This window comes from Zonotrichia leucophrys, chromosome 18 (assembly GCF_028769735.1).
Source record: "Zonotrichia leucophrys gambelii isolate GWCS_2022_RI chromosome 18, RI_Zleu_2.0, whole genome shotgun sequence".
NCBI classification, from domain to species: domain Eukaryota; kingdom Metazoa; phylum Chordata; class Aves; order Passeriformes; family Passerellidae; genus Zonotrichia; species Zonotrichia leucophrys.
Window position 1 is genome coordinate 3,009,304 of NC_088187.1, and position 21,024 is coordinate 3,030,327.

At 48.6% G+C, this 21,024-nt stretch overlaps 2 protein-coding genes across 2 annotated transcripts; both read left to right on the top strand.

Annotated features, from left to right (window-relative positions):
- Positions 1–55: 55 nt before the first annotated feature.
- On the top strand, positions 56–4,232 carry TEN1 (TEN1 subunit of CST complex). The gene is made up of 4 exons (XM_064728404.1): positions 56–194; positions 1,730–1,832; positions 1,952–2,109; positions 3,392–4,232. The coding sequence occupies exons 2-4, from the start codon at positions 1,747–1,749 to the stop codon at positions 3,529–3,531; spliced, it is 384 nt and encodes a 127-aa protein (XP_064584474.1). The 5' UTR covers positions 56–194; positions 1,730–1,746; the 3' UTR covers positions 3,532–4,232.
- On the top strand, positions 3,812–10,559 carry CDK3 (cyclin dependent kinase 3). The gene is made up of 9 exons (XM_064728886.1): positions 3,812–3,917; positions 5,377–5,497; positions 5,640–5,816; positions 6,720–6,797; positions 7,139–7,259; positions 7,752–7,922; positions 8,337–8,438; positions 9,072–9,275; positions 9,669–10,559. The coding sequence occupies exons 1-9, from the start codon at positions 3,812–3,814 to the stop codon at positions 9,792–9,794; spliced, it is 1,206 nt and encodes a 401-aa protein (XP_064584956.1). The 3' UTR covers positions 9,795–10,559.
- Positions 10,560–21,024: the final 10,465 nt, after the last annotated feature.

Consider the following 21,024-nt stretch of genomic DNA (forward strand, 5'->3'; position numbering starts at 1 on the left):
GCCGTGCCCGCCCTTCCCGCGGCGGCCATGGCGGAGCAGTGAGCGCGCGTTCGGTGTGCGGGGAGCGGTGCCTCGAATCGCGCTGTGTGTGCATGGAGCAGCGCTGGGAGAGCGCCCGGCATCGGCATGGAGTGGCTGATTAAATAAACAGCTCATTAAGTGCCGTTAGCGGGCTGCGTTTGTGCACGCGTTAGGTACGGTGTTGGGTAGTCTGTGGATCTGTGTGTAAGGGGCTGCGCTTGGGGCTGGGCCTGCCTTAAATCTCTCTGCAGGGTCCTGCAGTGGAGCTGCCGCATGCATTGGGTAGCACATTGGGTGGGCACAGGGTATGTGGTGATTGAGGTATGGCTTTTACAACCCAAGTGACTCCGTACGTTGAAAAGTGCATTAAATGCACACTGAGTACCTTGCATCCCTGGCTGATCCACCTTGCTGCACAGTGGGATACGGGAGCAAAACCCGAGCGGTACAGGACAGCCTTTGCCCTTCTGGAGGTGCAGAATTGCCGCTGCTGTTTGAATGTTAGGTGTGGCGGGGATGGACGGAGCCGCAGAGGGCCGGCAGGTGGGTTGGGACCCTGCCGGAGGGGTTTTCTGAGTGTCCGCAGCCTGGCATGGCACTGTGGGGCCGCACAGGGAGGCGTGTGCAGGGATGGGGTAAGCCGGGATCGCCCTGGTTTCCCCAGCCTCCCACAGAGTCCTCCGTGGGGCATTTTGCAAGGTTGCAACCCTGTGAGCAATGCATGGGGTGGGGGAGGACACCAGGCATTAAAGCCACAGCACGTGTGTCACTCAGTGTCCCCTCTGCTGAGTAGTCAGTGTTGGGGGTCCTTGAATGCCCAGCGATGGACCCACTTGTGTGAGTGGCAGGAGTCCCTGCCTGGGCTGTTGTGCAGCTCTTGGGGTGCCCCACAGAGAGGAAAAAAGAAAAAAAAAAGAGAGAGAAAAGCAGTAAATGAGACATGGAAACATTCCAAACACAGGCAGCCTGCAAGGGAGATCAGAAGGAAAATTATGCCAAAATAAAACCACTTCAGGGCACAGCCAGGAGCTGGGCTATGGCATTGACTGGGCAGCGTTTGAACTTTGCTGAAGCTGCTTTGCATTCCTGCCTTTCTGTGTGCTCTGTGCTGTGGCTGTGACTTGCCTGTGCCAGCCCTGCTCCACCGCAGGCACTCCCAGGAGGTCCCACCTGAGCCTCTCCTTTGCATTAATCCTCACTCCTTGCTGTCTGCTAAACCCTGCCAGACTTCTGATGAAACTCGGCTGGCTTGGATCCAGTTTATTGTTCTCCAGCTGCAGGATCTGACACTGCCAGCACTTTTTTATGTTGCAGTAAGGGAACAGGCTTGGGATCATTCCTGAAGTCTTGCTGCATAGTGCTCTGTCACCCCAGCAGCTGAGGCTATGCCACACTCTCTGAACTGCTCAGTCACCATTCTCCCCACTTCCTAAACCTTTCTCAACTCATCCATAGCCTGAGGGAGACCCAGAGGACCTGGTGAGCTGCCTGTAGTTCATGCTGGGTTGTGTGGGACTGTGCAGCTCCTCTTTGTGCCAGGATGCCCTGGGCTTGGCTCGTGCAGTGAGCTGCATTAGGACTCAGCAGGGAAGCTGTGAGGCTCTTGCAGCTCCCTGGATGGTGGAACCTGGGCAAGGAAGGAATTGAAGGGCAGTAGCACAGTTTGGTACTGGAGAAGCATGGAGTCAGAGCCTTTGCTTTGCTGCAGGTCAGCCGTGGTGTGAGATGCTGCCAAGTGCTGGTGTTTATTACTTCCCGTGGGAGATCAACAGCTCAGTCCCCGAGGGGCAGACACTGAGGACATTTGGCAGGTGAGAAGGGTACCCTGCTCTCCTTGCAGGCCAGGCCTTTCCTTCACTGACTGAGCACCCCCTTTTTGGTTGTAATTGGATTTCTGCACAGCTGAGCTTCCCAAATTGATCATTCCCAGGTTATGCTGCTATGACCTGGCCCGGTCTGAAGCCATTCTCACCACGCAGCACAACTCAGCTCAGTACCAGGTCTGTGTTGACACCGAGTTTGTGGAGCCATTCCAAGCCCAAGTGGGATCTTCCTACATGGTCCTGGGAGAGGCTGAACACAGGGAAGGTAAATGCTCTGGGAACTGGTGCTCTTTGCTGCTCTTCATGGTACATCAGCTCTTTTGGGGCTCCCTGAGTCACTGAGGGCAGCCTGGACCAAGGCTCCTCTCATGCAGCTCCTCCATCACACATGTGATTCAAGGGAGGAGCAGCCTGTCTGTCCCAGCTGACCATGAGAAGAGCCACCCTTACCTTGGTGAAAATCTGGTCCTCTGGCACTGATTGTTTTAGAAACAGGAAGCATTTCAGCCACATTGCTGGGCTTGTGAAACCTATGCTGAAAAGCCTTCTGGCATCACTGCCAGCCACCAAACCGACTGTCTTCATCCCAAACGTGGCAGATTGCAGCAATACCTCTTTGCAAGTGACTGGATTGGTCTTTGCCATCCTTGAAAGGCTCTAATAATATATTATCCCTGCCCTCAGACATGTGAGGAATGCAGGCAGACTGTGTCATGCAGGGCACCCTGTTGTCCTTTCCTGGGGTGCCCTGTGTTCCAGCTGCTTGGTGCTTTGTGTGGAGAGCTGATCTGAGCTGAGCCATGGGATGATGAAGCAAATTCTTTGTTATCTTGGCCACACTTGATAAAAAGCATTCACATTCATGCCATAAAAGTCCTCAGTGGCATGTGGAAAGCCACATTTCACGTGGCCTCTGGAGAGTGACCTGCTAAGCCATTTCTGCAAAATTCCTTTTGAAAATTGTTCTTTTGGTCATCCTAGCCTAGGAGAGAGTTGGCCCTGTTTTGCAGGGGTGGAGGGGGAAGCAGACTGAGATGGTGACTGTGTCCCCAAGGCTCTGTCACCAAGATCTGGCCCCTTCTGTGCAGCTCCATGTTGCCACTTGAATGCCACCAATGAACTGTTGGTAGTAGCCAGCTTTGAGCCTCTTCTAAGCCCTCTTGTCTGCACAGGGATGTTCAGAAATGACCTCAGACCCATCACTGCTGCTTTTCAGCCAGGGAAAACCAAAATGCATCCAGCCACAAAGCAGACAGATGGCAGACAGATGGGGGTCCTTGAATGCCCAGCGATGGACCCACTTGTGGCACTGGCACTGTTCCCTGGTGCAAGGCGAGTGCAGTGTCAGTCAGCAGCATTTTGTAGCCATCAGGGCAGAGGGAAAGCACATCACTGAATTAAGCTGCTCCTGCTGCTCACATCAGTGGCAGCATGCAGCCAGACTGGTCTCCTGAAGTTCTCAGGCTATGATTATTTGCCCAGCTTGAGTCATAATGTTGCCTGAGGGAACTCTCTGTCTCCAAACTGCTGTGTTTTCCTTTCTCTAGAAACTTCCAGTCCTGTGGTAAAAGCACGAATATTGAGCTGCGTGGAAGGGATGAACGTGGCCCTGCTGGAACAAGCCATACAGGAGCAGAGGAAATACTTCAAAGAGAGGCAGGAGCAGAGGGAAAGCAGCACATCCTGACAGCAGCTCTGAGACCAGCCACACGCTGGTCCTTGCACTGCCATTTGCAACAAATATGTTAAAAGCCAATTAGGAAGTGTGTTTGCTGTGGCAAACAGCAAAGTCACTGAGCAGGGAAACACTTGAAGACTGAGTCAATGTGTGTGACTGTGGGCTGTCCATTCCTGCCCCAGGTGTCATGACTGAAAATAGCTCTGGGAAGCAGGTTTGTTGTTTGCTTGAAAGGGTGGTTAAGGAAAGGGAACACTTGGTTTACACTGCTTCTTTCATAATGCACGACATGAAGGAGTCAGAAGCTCTGAATCTGGAGTTCAGCAGCTCACCTTTGACAGATGGGGGAAAGGGCATTAGCACAAAGTTCATTAGCCCTGCCTGGCTGCAGGCCCGTGAGTGCCTGTGTTGGGGTACCCTGACTCAGCTGCCACACAGGAGCATTCCTTGCAAAACACTCACCCATCTGGACTGACCAAAGAAACAAGAAGAACAAAGAGTCACTATTTTCAGTAGCACTTGCCTCTTCAGGTAGGAAGAGCTTGTATCTAAGGGGAGGATTAATTTTAATTCTAAAATAAATATTTGCAGTAGCCTGAGTACTTGACTTTCTTCCTTGACACAACTAAGTTTAAGAGACCTTAAATCACTATTTTTGAAGTATCTAAAGATTTTGATTTCAATTTTCCTAAATAAAGATGAAAAAAGAAGGCAGCCTGTTATTTATTGATTAAATCCCTCTTTCTTGCCAAGTCAGGTGTGTTAGGCCCTATAGGCAGAAACCCTGTAGATGATGTAAGAAAATTCAGTTTTCCTCCTCCTAAGTACATGATGTGTATGGAAGTGGCTGGCTTTAAAAAAATTGCAAGAAAAGGAGACAAAATTGCATCAGAGCCACTCTGGTGTAAGAACACAGTGCCAGGCCCACACAGCTGTATTAAACCATTGACAGAAGGACAGAACATTGCTAATGTCACATGAGAATCAAATGTTTGTGCAAGGGAGAGAAGACTCTCCTGTACTGTGCAAATCCCCAAATTTGGAGTGAGCTGTGCCTGTGGTTTGCAGTGGAATGCAGTCATCTCCAGCCTTTTGTGTTTGCACTCAAAGATTTTGAGCCGCTGGCTCAGCAATGGGTTAAATCAGCCCTTTTTTAGGTCACCTAAAAATTGGAGTCTTCCCTGTGGACCCACACAGCTGCAATGTCCATGCCCACCCAGAGCTATGGAGCCCCCAGGTCCTCCAGATGAAATTCCCTTTGCCTCTGCCTTGCCTGGTGCCACAATGCATAAGATTATTTTAATCTCATCTTCTGCCAGCTATCAAGTCAATGATTAATTCCCGCTCAAGGACATCTTCCAAAAGGCTGACTGAGCAGCACAACCCATGTTGGAGAGGTTCAAGGGACAATTGTGCAAGACAAAATAAAAAGGGGAAAAAAGGACAAAAAAACCCCAAAAAACATCTCCACACACAACATAAAAAACCCCAAAACCTTAAAAAAATCCCCACAAAAAAACCACAACAAAAAACTAAAAAACAAACCAAACAAAAAAACCCCACAACCAAACACAACCAAAAACCACCAAAAAACCCCAATCCAAAAAAAAAACTACACCAAAACCTCCCTTTCACCTCCCCAAACCAACCAAACAATAAAAAAGACATTTCTGCTGGATGTTTGCCCTCAGCATGTCCCAGCAAGCCATAATTATGAACCCAATTACTCCACCGATGCCCAGCACTGTGCAGATGGAGCAGGAGAGCTTCCCCTGGCCCTGTGCACTTCATGCTGCTTTTCCTGAGGCCCCAAAGTACATCTTTCCATCAATTTTCCTCAATTTTTGGCTGTAGCCAGCACACTGCACAACGTGGGCAGCAGAACAAGCAGCCCTGGGCAGCTCCTGTGTGGCTCTGTCCACCTGAAGCTGCTCAGAGCCCACCAGGCCGCCCTGTCCACCCACAGCTGCCCCAGGCAGGTCCCTGAGGGCTCCTCAAGGCTGAGGGAGCACCAAGGTGGGAGCCAGACCCCGGCAGCACCTCAGGGAACACCCGGAGGGCTCAAACGCCTTCCCCACATTCCCCTTTTTGTTTCCCGCTTTTTTCCCTCCCCTCAGAGCGCGGTGCCGGCCACCCCCAGTGCCGTCACCAGGCCGAGGCAGCGCCATGGAGGCCATCCAGGCATCGTTCCAGAAGGTGGAGAAGATTGGCGAGGGCACCTATGGCGTGGTGTACAAGGCTCGCAACAAGCGCACGGGGCAGCTGGTGGCCCTCAAGAAGATCCGCCTGGATGAGTGAGTGGGGCAAAGCCCTGGGCCTGCCATGGTGCCAGGCCTGTGCCCAGTATGGCGTGGGAAGCACAGAAAGGACTCACATGAGGGGGAAAATGGTGTCTCTAGGATTAAAATAATCTTGTGTACTGTGGCACCAGCAAAGGCAGAGCCAAAGGGAGTGTTGTCTGGAGGGCTTGGGGGCTCTGTGTCTCATGGGCATTGAAGCTCTGTGGGTCCACAGGGAAGACCCCAACTTTTAGGTGATCTAAAAAAGGCCTGATTTAACCCTTTGCTGGGATAGCAGCTCAAAATCTTTGAGTATGAGTGTTTAGGGCCTGACCTGGCACCACTTGGCCACGGGTCCACGGCACAGGACAGGGGGAAGCAGCTGCCATGTTGTGAGGTAATATCTCCCTCAGGGCTGTGCTGTGGGGGTCAGGCAGGGTCAGCCTTGGCCCTCCAGGGTGGGACTGAGCAGGTAAGAGCTTATTTCTGTTCCCCTGGGTCATCCCTGAGCTGTATGCACAGTGAGGGAGGTCTGCCTGGACTGGGAGCCAATATGCCCCCCACAGTGGCCCCTCATCATGGGAGAGGCGGCTGCCTGAGGGGCAAAGAGCTTTCATTTTCCCCCCACCTCCAAAAAGAAAGACCTAGGTAATTAATACATTTTTGCTTCTCTAAATGCACCCTTAGATGCTTCCAAAGAAGCTCGGGCCCAAGGCTTGCATGTCTAGGTCATCCCCTCCCTCTCCTTGCCCACAGCTCCATTTCCTCTGCCTCACCCCAGCCCACCCCAGTCACTGCTGCACCCCAAACTCAAATGCTCCCTTGGGGTACAGTGGAAGAAGGAAGGGACACAGAGCCCCATTGGTCTGTGGGATCCCCCTGGGTTATGGGGTGCAGTACAGCCTGTCTCTGCCACAGGGAGTCAGAGGGCGTCCCCAGCACTGCCATCCGAGAAATCTCACTGCTGAAGGAGCTGAAGCACCCAAACATAGTCAGGTAAGACCTGGATGCACCCTCTCCACAAGCTCATCCTTGAGCTCCTGCTCTGGAAGCAGGCAGCAAGAGGGTTTTTCTGTCATTGCCCAATTGTATAGCAGGACCAAAATGCACAGGAAAATGCAGGAATCCCTTAAACTTCCCTGGCTTTCAGCAATACCTCATGGGTCTGCCACTTCACCAGCACACTGCTGCTGCCCCATACAAGATTCTGCCCTTCAACTGCCCCTCTCTTCTTCAAAGGACCAGCAGAGCAGAGGCATGCGTGGGAGGAGGGATGTTTGGGTATTTGCAGAGGTTTGGAGCAGATATTGAAGGGAGAGCCTGTACTTCTTTTACAGGCTCCTGGATGTCATACACAGCCAGAAGAAGCTCTATATGGTGTTTGAATATCTGAATCAGGACCTGAAGAAGTACATGGACTCATGCCAAGCTGGAGAGCTTCCTTTAAGCTTGGTCAAGGTACAGCGTGGAAGGAATGCCAACAGGCAGGGCAGACAGCATGTGCCTGCTGTCTTCTGCTGGGCAGAGCCACCTCAGAGCTGCTTAGACTGTGCCTGGAAATGATTCCTCAGCCTCCCAGATCTCAAACACTTCAGCTGGGAAACCCTCATGGCACTATTGTTCAGAAATGTTTATTTCCCAGCAGTTTCCAGGCTCTCCAGCCTATCCTGCTGCAGAACAAAGGAGGGATCTGTTGCTAATTGCCTTTGTAGAGAGTAATGGGTGGGTGGAAGAGAAAAACAGTGCCTGGACCAGAGTCTCTCTGTCCCCACGTGGTGTGGCAGCAGTTTGTGTGTATTGCTGAGTGGTTTATGGGAACCTGATGTTGCACTGTAACAAGGGCTTTCTTCTCATTCAGATCTATAACAGATCCAAAATGCATTGGTTCACACAATCCAGAGTTCAAAGTGTTTTCATCATGGCCTTATCTGAAATCTCTTCTCTCCTCAGAACTACCTTTTCCAGCTGCTGCAGGGGGTGAGCTTCTGCCACTCGCACAGGGTCATCCACAGGGATTTGAAGCCACAGAACTTGCTCATTAACGAAGCAGGAGCAATCAAGCTGGCTGATTTTGGACTGGCAAGAGCTTTCGGGGTCCCCCTACGCACGTACACTCATGAGGTAGTGTTGAGGCTCCCTGAGTGGGGTACAAATCCACAGTGGGTGAACAGGAGCAGCAGCAGCAGAAGTTGCTCATCTATAACAGAGGCATAGCCATGGAATGTGCTCTTAACCTCACCTGCAGCTAAGGGACCTCCATGTCCCCACAAGGTGCTGACTGTCTGCTGGAGCCAGGCTGCCAGCTGGGCTCCCACCTTCTCTCCACAGGGTACACTTAATTTGTTCCAGGGTGTGTAATTGAAGAATGTTCTGTTAATCCCAACCTTGCAGGCACTAAAGTGTCTGTAAATTCAGCAAGGCCTTAGCATGCTCTGATTTGTACAGTCACTGCATTACAGCTGAGAAAGGAGGGTCCCACCCCTCTGGTTTCATCCAGGGAAAGCAGACACAGTTTGTTTGTGGGTTCCTTTCCAGGTGGTGACTCTGTGGTACCGAGCCCCTGAGATACTGCTGGGATGCAGATACTACTCGACCCCTGTGGATATCTGGAGCATTGGCTGCATCTTTGCAGAAATGGTAGGATGGGTTTAAATAATCTCTTTCATGAGCCAGAGGAGGCAGCTGCAGTGGGAAGGAAGGATGAGATACAGAACATCTGGGATACTGTGTTCCCACCCTGTCCTGGGTTTGCTTCGTGGAAAGTCCACCCTAAGGGTTAGCTGGTCCTTATCTCAGAAGGAAATCTACCACCCTGGGGGCCTGGCAGAAGTTCCAAGTACACTGGAACATGATGCCTCTCCTTGCAAAAGGGGTAACTTCAGCCTTACTGCTGCAGCATTTTGACTCTGGGAGGAGATAACTCTTCCAGATGTCCCCATGGTGGGCTGCAGAGAACAAGCACTCTCGTGGCATGACAGAATGGATCTCCTAGGGATCCATACTCCCCTTGGAAGAGCTGTGGTTAGCCCTGCAGTACAATAGCACTTTTCCTCTTTCCCAAAGTCCCTGAGCTGCAGAGCAGGGAGGAGGGAGCTGGCCAAGAGTGGGAGCAAGCAGTCAGGCACCTGTGATGTTCCCAGCCACTTCATTGCAACTGCCCTGGTCTGTGCACAGTGTTTGCACCTGCTGGGACAGAGGCTGCTTGCAGCAGGAAATAGGGCACACAACTGATGGAAAGATGGGAACTGGCCTTTTCTTTTCTTCCCCCAGATGACCAGGAAGGCCCTGTTTCCAGGGGACTCTGAGATCGATCAGCTCTTCCAGATCTTCCGCACCCTGGGCACTCCCACCGAGGTGACCTGGCCTGGTGTCACCCAGCTCCCTGACTACAAGGGCAGCTTCCCCCGCTGGCCAAGGAAGGAGATGAAGGACATCGTTCCAAACTTAGATCGAGATGGGAGAGATTTACTGACGGTGAGTGAGGGCTCAGAACAGGGCCTGGGGATAGACAGGATGTTTTCAAACTGGGTAAGCAATAGGGATATTTGAGATTTAATTATCTGGAAGTGCAGCTGATCTGGGTTGAATGCTCACCTCTGACATTGCAGCAGCACCAAATCATGGAACAGGGCTCAGTCTTACTCTAAAGAAGGTCTGTCATTGCATGTTCCTCTAGGAACCACTGCACTGGGAGTCAAGGAACTCTTCTTACACAATCCCCAGAGTAACTTCAGTTGTGGGTGACTCCTGGAGCCCAGAGAAGGAAAAAGGCAGGACCAACATCAGCAACTGGGCCCAGCTGTGTGCAGGTGCAATCACTCACCCAGTTTTTAAAATCCTAAATCTGCTGGGTTTTTCTCTTGGCAGCAGTTGCTCCTGTATGATCCCAGCAAGCGCATCTCGGCCAAAGCAGCCCTCAGCCACCAGTACTTCCTCTGCAGAAACTCTGGGAGCCCTGAGCAGCGACCTGTGCTGCGGAGAGACTGCAGATGAGAGGACACAGCTCTCCCCAAGCTCTTGCACCTCCAGGCAGCCCTGCAGATGTGGTCTGGGGCACTTAGCAGGGGCCTGGCTGGAACCCAGGGTCCTGCTTCTCCTGAGGAGCCTGCAAGGGGATGTTCTTGGCATTTAGAGACTTTCAGTCTGTTGCTGGGGGAAAGTTTGTGTTACAGCCAGGAGAGCTGTTTTGAAGAGGTCATGTGCAAAAGGTGGGGGTAATTTATCAGTATAAACCACTGAAATATAGAGAAGAGAGCATTTCTCTGAGGTTTGTCTTTCCACTAGTAAGCTAAGGTGACACACAGTGATTTCTATCCCCAGCTCTGTTGGTGGCAGTTGCTGCACCAGGGAAGGGGGACAATTCTCTGCTCAGCCCTTTGCTGCTGTTATCAGCCAGGCTTCTCAGCACTGGACAAGCTGTTTAGTCTGAGCTCTTTAACACAGCTGATATCCTGCTCTTTCACAAGCTGAAGAGCACTCTCAGGTGTCTTAGTTTGTGCCTTAGCTGTGACCAGGAGGCCAGAGGATCCAGTTAGCATAAAGCAGATCCACTTAGGATAAAACACTTGCTGCATATGACTGGAAACAGGGAACAGCTAAAACACTGGCTTTCCATCATCATTCCAGATGTAATTGCTTTATTGCCTTGGAAATGTTTTTGCTGTTCAAATGTTTGGGGGATTGTCTCTGACTCTTGGTGTGGTGTTGCCATCCTAATTTCTTTTTCTTCAGTACAAAATAAATACTTGTCATTTGTTCAGAAACCTTGGTGTTCATTGTTTGGCAAAGTCTTTCTGGCTGGTAATGCAGGACAGCCTTGCTGGTCCCTTTTTCCACAGAGTCTTTCTCCCTTCCTCATGTCCTGCACTCTTTCTTTTATCTTTTCCAGCCCAAATCCTTGGCAGATGCAGAGATGTGCTCTCAGTCCTGTCATGGAACTGGTACCAAAAGCGTTAATCCAATTTCTGCTGTGTCTGTGTACTTTTAGCAAAGAAACAGGGCATGCAGGAGCTGCTTCCTCATCAAGGACAGAAGGAAGATAAGGGGAAGACATCTGCCTTAGGAATGCAGCTATAGCCAAAACAAGATTATAGAAAAAAACTGAACCTGGGAACATGGGGAAGGTTTTATGGTAATGAACAATTATAATACCCACGCAGTGACTGTATATAAGCAGTGAATGGTGTGCACGCCAGGTGGAGCTTATCCCCCGTGCACCAGGCCTCTGATAACTTCTTAACACAACTTGGGTGTTAAGGGGTTTTATTTTACCCACTTTTTGGTGAATTTTGGTGACAGTTATTGGCCACCCAGGCAGGAGCTCACCTCTGAGCCTCGACAGATCTCCCGCCGGCACCGAGGGGTTCTCGGGGAGAGCCTCGGCCTCAGAGCGTCAGGGGCTCGAGGCAAGATCCCTGGGGTGAGTAAAGGCATCGTTTAAATTGTTTATCTTGGGGTTATTGACGAGGGGTACGAATCCCCTCACAGAGTTACTGGTGAGGGGTTTGAGGCACCAACAGGGGTCAAGTGCCTGGGAAAGCACATCCAGGGTTTCGAGTCCCCAGGGCTACTGGGGCTTCCAGTCCCTCAGGACTAGGGGGTTCCAGTTCCCTCCGAGGGGGTCCCCTGGAGCAGGAAACTTAAAGCACTGGTGTAGCTGGCCGAGGAGAAAAAAAAAGCCAGGCTCGTAACACCGGAGCCAAAGCATTGCTGTACTTGCTTTTGTGGTGGAGTTTGCTTCGATCCTCTGAATTCTTTTTGGTCTCTGGCAGCGTGTGTGTATGTGTGTGTGTGCGTGTGTTGATTTCAGTTTGCCGGCCTGTAAAATCAACACTGGGACGTCCGTGATATAAAGCTTGTTAAGGAAGAGTGTTGAAACTTAACTGACTGTTGGCGTTTCGAAGCATTCGGGGTGTGCTATCGATTATTGATTTATTTTCTGGCGCGCCGCTGAAATCGCATTTGTGGACGCCAAGCGCCCTCTCGTGCCAGTGCACCCCGGATTCCCGGGCGGGCAGGGGCACCCCCAGCTGCAGCTCAGCCGTTCCCCCGCCGGGATCTTGGCTCGGGGAGGAGGAGGAGAAGAGAAGGAACCCAACAGACTCGCAGCACAGCAGCCCTGCCCCGGCCCGGCGGGGGCTCCAGTGCCAGCCGCCCGGGCAGCATCGCCCGCTGCAGCCCAGAACCGAACGGGGACTCCCCGCACCCAGGTAATCGCTGTATTCGCTTTCCAGCCGCTGTTATATACTTGTATCATTGAGTATGGGGGCGGTCTGTTCTAAACCTAGAGTGGGAAATGAGATCCCGAATTCTCCATTGAAGTGTGTATTGAACCGCTGGGAAAAGATAGGGGGAGGCTCGCTACTGAAATCCAAACTAATCCAATACTGTAACCACTGGTGGCCGCTGTATAAACTGGACAATGAGGCCAAGTGGCCGGAGAACGGCACCTTAGATTATCACACCATGTTACAGCTGAGGCTGTTTTGTAGAAGAGAGGAGAAGTGGAGTGAGATGCCTTATGTAGATCTGTTCTTTACTTTAAGAGACCATCTGGAATTGCAAAGGGGGTGCCTGCCCAGCCTGTCAAACCCTCTCATGCTAGTTTTTGGAAAGGAAGGGGAAAAGGACAGGAGATCGGAGCAATATTGCTCCTCTTGTAGTATTGGGCACCACTGTTTGAAATGGCACTGCCGATGGGAGGAGGATGATGTAGAAATGATAGAGGCACCAGATGCAGGAGGCAGGGGCATAGAGAATTGGGGTGTGCCTGATAAGGGGGAAGAACAAGGAGGGGAGGAGCAGTCAGGGGAGAGGCAAGAGTTCATTTCAAGTCCAGTGGTGGGGAGAACCCAGGGTGAGCAGGAGGTGAGAACACAAGAGGTAGGGGAGCAAGGGGTGAGAAAGCAGGAGGGAGGGGAGCAGGGGGGGAGAAAGCAGGAGGTAAAGGAGCAAGGGGTGAGAAAGCAGAAGGGAGGGGAGCAGGGAGGGAGAAAAAAGGAGGTAGGGGAGCAGAGGGTGAGAAAGCAGGATGAAGGGGAGCAGGGAGTGAGAAAGCAGGAGGGAGAGGAGCAGGAGGTGAGAAAGGATGGAGGGGAGCAGGGGGTGAGAAAGCAGGATGGAGGGGAGCAGGGGGTGAGAAAGCTGCAGGTAGGGGAGCAGGGAGTGAGAAAGGAGGACAAAGGGGAGCAGGGGGTGAGAAAGCAGGAGGGAGGGGAGCAGGAGGTGAGAAACCAGGAGGGACAGGAGCAGGGCATGAGAAAGCAGGAAGAAGGGAAGCAGGGGGTGAGAAAGCAGGAAGAAGGGAAGCAGGAGGTGAGAAAGCAGGAGGGGGATAAGCAGGAGGCCATAGCTCAGCTCTGGACAGGGCTGGGGTCTCACAGCCTGGTAGTGGTGAAGGTGCCTTTCTCCCCAGTCGATCTCGAGGCATGGATGAGACTGGCAGGGCCCTACAGAGAAGATCCAGAGAGAGTATCCAGAGTATTTGAAACCATTCTCAAGACCCAGAACCCAGATTGGGGGGTTATACAAGTTCTATTAGATACTCTATTAGACTCCACAGAAAGAGAGATGGTACTCAGGACTGCTAGGAAAGAAGTGGACAGGATAGGTGCAGCAGGTGCATTACCAGGAACTGTGGAGGAGCATTTTCCCTCCCAGGACCCCCACTGGAACCCTTACACAAAGGAGGGGAGGGTTTTTCTGGGACAATATCAACAATGGATATTATTTGGCTTTAGACATGCAATGCCAAAGGCAATCAATTGGTCTAAACTTTATGAGGTGAAACAAGAACCACATGAGACTCCAACTGCATTTGTGGAACGCCTAAAGGCAACTGCCAGGAGATACACCAATATTGATCCAGAAAAACCAGAGGAAGCTGTACAGCTGACTTCCATTTTCATAGGGAACTCAGCACCGGATATTAGAAAGAAGTTACAAAAGCTGGAGGGAGCAGAGTCTCGTGACCTGGGAGAACTATTACAAGTGGCCTGGATAGCTTTTAATAACAGGGGAGAAGAGGAAGAAACCAAGATCCGGGAGAGAGAAAAGGAGAAGGAGCAGAAAGAAAAGAGACGCAAAAGTGAGTGGGAGGAGAGAAAAAAGAAATGGGAAATGGAAAGGGAGGGGAGAGAAAAGAAACGGGGGGTGGAAAGGAAAAAAAGAGAAAGATGTAGGGATGCAATGCTGAGCGTGGCCCTGCAGAGGGCGCTGTTCAAGCGCAGGACGGAGCGCGGCTCTGCCCGCGGGGCGCTGCAGCCGAACCAGTGCGCGTATTGCCGGGCACTGGGGCACTGGAAACGGGAATGCCCCAAAAACCTGAAACGGCACAAGCTGCCCCAGCTGAGCCTCCATCAGGAATGACGGGAACCGCGAGGGAGAGCCCAGCTGAGCCCCTGGTTACAACAGAGCTGGGGGAAAGAGAAAACTGACTTTCTAAGAGTTCATTTATACTTAAACTATATATATTGACTTATATATATACTGACTTTCTTATATTATATTATATTATATTATATTATATTATATTATATTATATTATATTATATTATATTATATTATATTATATTATATTATATTATATTATATTATATTATATTATATTATATTATATTATATTATATTACATTACATTACATTACATTATATTATATTATATTATATTACATTATATTACATTAGATTACATTACATTACATTACATTATATTACATTACATTATATTATATTACATTACATTACATTACATTATATTACATTATATTACATTACATTATATTATATTACATTATATTATATGACATTACATTACATTATATAGTTTATGACATTATAAATACTTATTTGTAAGGGAAATCAGGGAAAATTAAACCAAGAAACTGTAAATGTTGTCGGTGCAACAGGGAAAAATGAAAAACAAACATTCTTTAACCCTGTTAAATTTAAATTTGGCAAATGGTGGATAACACACCAATTTTTATATATGCCTGAATGTCCAGTTCCTCTGTTAGGAAGAGACCTGCTAAGTAAATTGGAGGCAGATTTTGTTTAAACATGGAGAAATACAATTATTGGTGCCCAAGACTAAAGCCATCGAGGCAAGGACTTTTGTGTTGCAAGGAACACTGGAACCAGACAATTCTGGAGGAATACCAGAAAGAACAGAAAATGCAGTAAACTCTTAACTTGGACCAGTAGAACTCCAGGCCATTCCCAACAAGCTCAGCCTGTAAGTGTTACCCTGAAACCTGGGTGAAAACCAGTAAAGCAGAAACAATAACCTTTAAAGTCAGTATCCAGAGGGGAATTGAGAGACTAACAGAAAATTTAAGGGAATTTGGATTATTGATAGAATGTCAGAGCACTCTGATTTTGCCAGTTAAAAAAGTCAGGCATGAATACACAGGTTGGTACAGGACCTATGAGCAATAAATCAAATATTCCAGGATATCCACCCTGTTCTAGCCAGTCCCTTTACCCTATCAACATCCCTTACAAAATATCACCAATGGTTTACAGTAATAGGTTTGAAGGATGCCTTCTTTTGCACACCTCTTGGTAAGCAAAGCCAGGTCATTTTTGCCTTTGAATGGGAAAATCTTCAAACTGGTGGGAAGACTCAACTTACCTGGATTGTGTCACCACAAAGATTTAGAAATAATCCAATGATTTTTGGCAGCCAATGGGCAAAAGAATTAGACACCTGGAAAAAGGAGAACCCTGAAGGGTCCTGCAGTATGTTGGTGATATCTTACTAATGAAAAGTGCATGGAATTGACTATCAGTCTTCTAAATTTCCTAGGCCAAGGAGGTTACAAAGTATTTTGGGAAAAAGCTCAAATCATGAGGCAGGAAGTTACCTACCTAGGGCTTGAAATAATACCAGGACAGTGGAAATTGGGAATGGACAGAAAAGAGGCCATCTGCTGAGTACCCCGACCTGCAATTGCCTGAGATTTAACAGCATTCCTGGCTGTGGCTGGATGGTGAAGATTGTGGGTTTTAAATTATGGACTTTTGGTCAAATCATTGAGCTTTTAAAGGAGGCCCCCAAAGGACCTTTGATTTGGGCTCCTGAGGGTGAACATATGTTCTGTCACCTGAAGATGGCCCTGATGTCTGCACCCACCTTAGGACTTCCAGACTTAACAAAGCCCTTTGAGCTTTTTGGGCAGGAATGGCAGCACCTCATCCTCAGAGTTCTGGCTCAGAAGGTGGGACACTTCCTGTGGGGTGCTTTTCAAACCAGCTGGACAAGGTCAGCCAGGGATGGCCCCGATGCCTGCGAGCTGTGGCTGTCACTGTTCTGCTCCAATCCAAGAGGCCAGGATATTGACTTTGGGACAAAAGATAGCAGTGCACGCTTCACACACCATAACCACCGTGTTTGCCAAAAAGGGGGGCACTGGCTTTCCCCAAGGCATATGCTGAAATATCAGAGTGTTCTAGTGGAGCAAGAAGATGTGGAGTTGAAAGTAAACCACAGTGGTAAATCCAGCCCAAGTCATGAACATCCCAAAGCAAGGAGAAGAGCAACTGACCCTCCATTGCCTACACACAGTTGAGCAAGTTTGTGTAAGCTGACCAGACCTACAAGATGCACCAAGTGAAGATCCACAATTCTTTACAGAAGGAGGTGGCTTGGTGCAAGATGGAAAATAAAAAGCTGGCTATGCCATAGTTACACCAGCCAAGGTGATAGAAGCTGCACCACTGCCCATGGACACCTCAGCACAGCAGGCAGAGCTCAGGGCTGTGAAGAGCCCTGGAATTGGCAGCAGGAGGAAGAGTAAACATATGGACTGACTCAAAATGTGCTTTTAGAGTTGTTCATGCCCATGGAACCATATGGAAGGAAAGAGGCCTATTAACAGCACAGGGATCTCTGATCAATATACACAAGAGATATTGTCCTTCCCTGATGCCACCCAGTTGCCCAGAGAAGTATCTGTACTACACTGCAGGGCACACCAGCATGGGGATTCCCAAATTCTTGTAGGAAACAGATTTGCAGATAAATCTGCACAAGAGGTTGCACAACAAGGCATCCTGGCATTAATACCTAAGAAAGCTGTTTCACTCCCAGAAGTATAGCCAGGCAGATTTAAAATTAGCAACTTACCTAAAAGCCCAGAATAGAGAGGGTGGATGGCTGATAACTCCCAAAACCCAGATCATAGTCTCACCCCAAGTGACATTGCAAATTGTCAAGGACAAATACCAGCAAACCCACTGGGGAATCAGTGCTATGGTGACTGGTCCAAGGACTCTGATACCAGTGTCCCTGTGACAAAAGGTGTCAAGTCTGTTACAGAAAAGTACCTGATATATCTTAAAAAGAATTCTTTGATTTCAAAAGGACTGCCTCCATGGATCACTAACAGAGGAAACACCCCCAGGGATTACTGGCAAATTGTTTTTCCTGAACTGCCACACCAACAACAATACTGGTATCTCCTGGTATTATTCATTGGACACCTTTTCCAGGTGGCCAGAAGTTTTCCCCTGCTGCACCAAGGCCAGGAAAGTCACCAAGGTGTTCCTCGAAGAGATCATACCCTGGTCAGGAGTTCCTATTGGGATGTCACTGATGGGGGACCCCATTTTATATCTGAAGTGTTACAGCAACTTGGTAAGCAGCTGGGTATGAGTTGGGATTTCCATGCTCCGTGGGGACTGCAGTCTAGCAGAAGGGTTGAGTGAAAGACTCAAACTTTAAAGAGGCAGATTGGCAAAAATGTGTCAGGAGGTTTTCTTAAAATGGCCCCAGGTGTTACCACCAGGCTTGCTGTGAGTTAGAGTACAGCCCCACACTAACCTGAAGGTGAGCCTATATGAACTGATCTTTGGGAGATCATATTCTGCTGCAGCTTTCTCTGGATCTGAGGAACAAATTTGGAATTGGGAAAGGGAACATTATTTAATTTTATTAGGGAATTTTATTAGGGAAACCCTTGAATGAACAAAAAGGGTTTGTCATTCTCTCAGAACCTCTTACCCTAGACACCCCAGTTCACTCACTGCAGCCTGGGGATCACAGACCCATGCAGATCTGGAAACCTGAGCCCCTTCAGGAGCAGTGGAAAGGACCTTCTCTGGTTCTCTTGACTACAAGACCAGCTGTGAAAGTGAAAGGAATTAACTCCTGGATACATTGCTCCCAAATTAAGAAGACTCCTGACTCAGACTGAATCGTGGAAAACACCAGACCCTTCCAGCTGAAAATGTTGAAGACATCTGTAAAGGAGCAGCAAAATGTATAGACTAATATTTATGGGAATTGTTTTATCTTTAGGTGGAGATAAAAGAATTTTAAAATTATTTTAAATTTTAATTTTTAAAAATAATTAAAAATTATTATGAAATTTTTCTGAAGAAAATTTAATGTTGAAGAGAATTTAGTTTGAAAGTAAATGAAGAAGAAAAATTAATAATGACTTGAATCCAAGGGTTTGGTAAGATGAACAATTTGTCCAGCATTACAGCCTGCCTCCCTATCCCCAGTTCAGCAGGGGAACCTATTCCTTGGGGAATTATCCCTGTAAATCTGTCAATGGTGATTCAATGTGATAATCTGACATTACAAAACAGAATGCCCTTAGATCTATTGCTGGCCAAAGAAAAAGGGGGTTGTGGATATTTAAAACTGGATAGAGAACGTTGTGTGTACACATCCCAAATGTAACAGATGATCTCCAGAGACCACAAAATGTGCTGTTGCTGAGGGTAGCAAAGCTATCCTGAAACTCATTGGTTCAATAAAATTCTTCAAGGAATAGTGTGATGGTCCCTGACAGGAGGGCTGGCTGGAATACTGGAAATCAGCATAACTGTAATTGCAGTTGTAATAATTATCAGTACTGCTATTGGCTGTGTTTGCAAAATGATCAGTCATAATCTTGTGGGAATATATCTATTTCTATATAGATAGAAATCGAGTTGGAACTTATCAAATGGCCTTAAGAAATTTGAGATATTTCAAAGGGGAGAATTGATACCAAAAGGGTTAATCCAATTTCTGCTGTGCCTTTGTACTTTTAGCAAAAAGAAATGGGGCATGCAGGAGCTGCATTCTCAGCAAGGACCTATTGAATTCCTAAAACATCTGGCTTAGGAATGCAGCTACAGCCAAAACAAAGCTATAAAAAACCCTGAACCTGGGAGCATGGGGAGGGTTTTATGGTAATGGGCACTTAAAATATGCATGTGGTGATTGTATATAAGCAATGCACTTGTAGAGAATCATGTGCACGTTAGGTGGAGCTTATCCTGTAATAAATGATGCCTCTTCTTAACACTACATTGGTGTTAAGGAGCTTTATTTTACTCAATTTTTGGGGAATTTCAGTGACAGAACAAGGGGCTGATGGTTCTGCAGCCCAGTGATGTCTCAGTGTGGGGCTGCTTTCCACCTGAAGTTGCCACACACTATTTTAGAATTATGTTCTACTTGTTTAAATACTCAAAAGTCACATCTAATTTACAGAAGCCAAACTTCTGCACTCCTGCTTTTCATGCAGGTGCACACATGTGCTCTCTTAGTAACTGCAATCTAAAAAAACCAATTTCAGCACAACCTGACAGCTGTGCTTTTACATCTCATGGCCTCTGTGTGGTGACAGCCAGCTTGGAAGCACATTTTTGTGGATGAATCCATGGAAAGATGGATGAATTCTGCTGTGGGAATCATTTCCCTGCCTTTGCATACATGCTGTAAAGTCAAAGCTGTGCTGTTTGCTCTATGCAAACAATGCTCATGTTGTACCAGACAAACTGTTTGCAGAAGAGCTTCCTTTTTGTTTTGTTTTTAAAAGATCTGCAGTAAAAATAAACACCAAGGACATTCATCCAGTCCAGAAACATAAATAAAACACTAGAGCAAACCTAGCCCAAAATAAGAAATGTTTAAAGTTAAGTCAGTTGGCTTCAATTTTTGGTCAATTGAAGCCAACTGACTTAACTTTAAACATTTCTTACCAACTCCACTGCCAGCAAAGGGAACAGCAGCTGTGTTGAAATAACTGCTCTGGGAAAGGCACAGTGCAGCACCATCAGCCTGTGCCTGGGAAGGGAGGAAAAGTCAAAAATCCTACCTGGCTCCTCCTGAGCAACTCCCAAGGCTCTGGGGAAAGCCCTGTGGCTGAGTGGTGCTTCCTATGGAGCATCAGCACACGACATGAGCTGCTTTCTGCAGGTAAGGGGTGCTTGGCAGCAAACAAAAGCATTTTTAGTGAGTGTTTTTCAGACTAGACTGAACTGCTCAGCCACCTCATCATCTCTTAACAACTTCACCCAACCCAGGTAAATCCCTCCTGCCATGCACTTAGGGAGCACTTTGTCCAAAGTGATTAACTGCCTGCCTAATTACCACAGCTCAGTCTGGTAGTTACAGAGCACTGCCCCAAACCATTAATGACCCAGAGCAGGGTGAGGAAGGCTGAGCAAACTCACCTGCTGGGCACCTGATTGCTGCTCTGCTTTCAGCCAGCCCAGGGGAGCAGAGCCAAGGCACACAGAGGCTGCTCCCAAGGGCTGGGAGCCCAGGATTCCTGGGAGCTGCACTGCTCCAGGGCTGTGCTGGGACAGGATCCTCACCTGGCCATGCTCCTGTGCTTCAGGAGAGCTCCTCCAGTCCATGACAGCCCAGCTGCAGGGCCTTGCTGCTGATCCAGAGCAGCAGTGCTCTACCAAAGGAAACGGGCTGCGAGTGGATGCTCTGGGCTCTGTGCAATGGTTTTTCCCTGTTGTAAACCAACAGATTCCCAGCAATCATGGCAGCTGAGATGGCCACAAACAGCAGCCACAGGCCTGACAATAACCAGAGACCCTGCAGAGCCTGGGACAGAGCCTGGGCAGATCTCAGACTGGAAACCTGCTGTTACAGATTACTAATGCTGGGCACTACCTACCACTAGGAAGGTCATGGGAGCTGAGTGTGCTGAGCCTGCCACACTGGGAACCATTTCTTCCTGGAGCCCAGACTTCAAATTCCAGCTAGGCTATATGGAAAGAGACTATGCTGCTGGTCTGGTGGGTGAAGAAGGGGGAGAAAACCTCTACTTTCGTGGGTTATTTAGGATATGTTGGAGTTCCTGAATAGCATCAGCTAAAAGAGCCCTTGGGAGAGGGGAAGGAGTAGCTGATATGAATAGAAAGTAATTTTCTCATCCCATAAACCCAAGGGATGCTCCACAATACGGTAGATACTAGGGAAGAACAT

Coding starts and splice junctions, on each gene's coding strand:
- TEN1 (XM_064728404.1), top strand. CDS start 1,747: ATGCTGCCAAGTGCTGGTGTTTATTACTTCCCGTGGGAGATCAACAGC. Junction 1,833..1,951: donor ACACTGAGGACATTTGGCAG/GTGAGAAGGGTA, acceptor GATCATTCCCAG/GTTATGCTGCTATGACCTGG. Junction 2,110..3,391: donor AGAGGCTGAACACAGGGAAG/GTAAATGCTCTG, acceptor TCCTTTCTCTAG/AAACTTCCAGTCCTGTGGTA.
- CDK3 (XM_064728886.1), top strand. CDS start 3,812: ATGAAGGAGTCAGAAGCTCTGAATCTGGAGTTCAGCAGCTCACCTTTG. Junction 8,439..9,071: donor GCTGCATCTTTGCAGAAATG/GTAGGATGGGTT, acceptor TTCTTCCCCCAG/ATGACCAGGAAGGCCCTGTT. Junction 9,276..9,668: donor ATGGGAGAGATTTACTGACG/GTGAGTGAGGGC, acceptor TTCTCTTGGCAG/CAGTTGCTCCTGTATGATCC.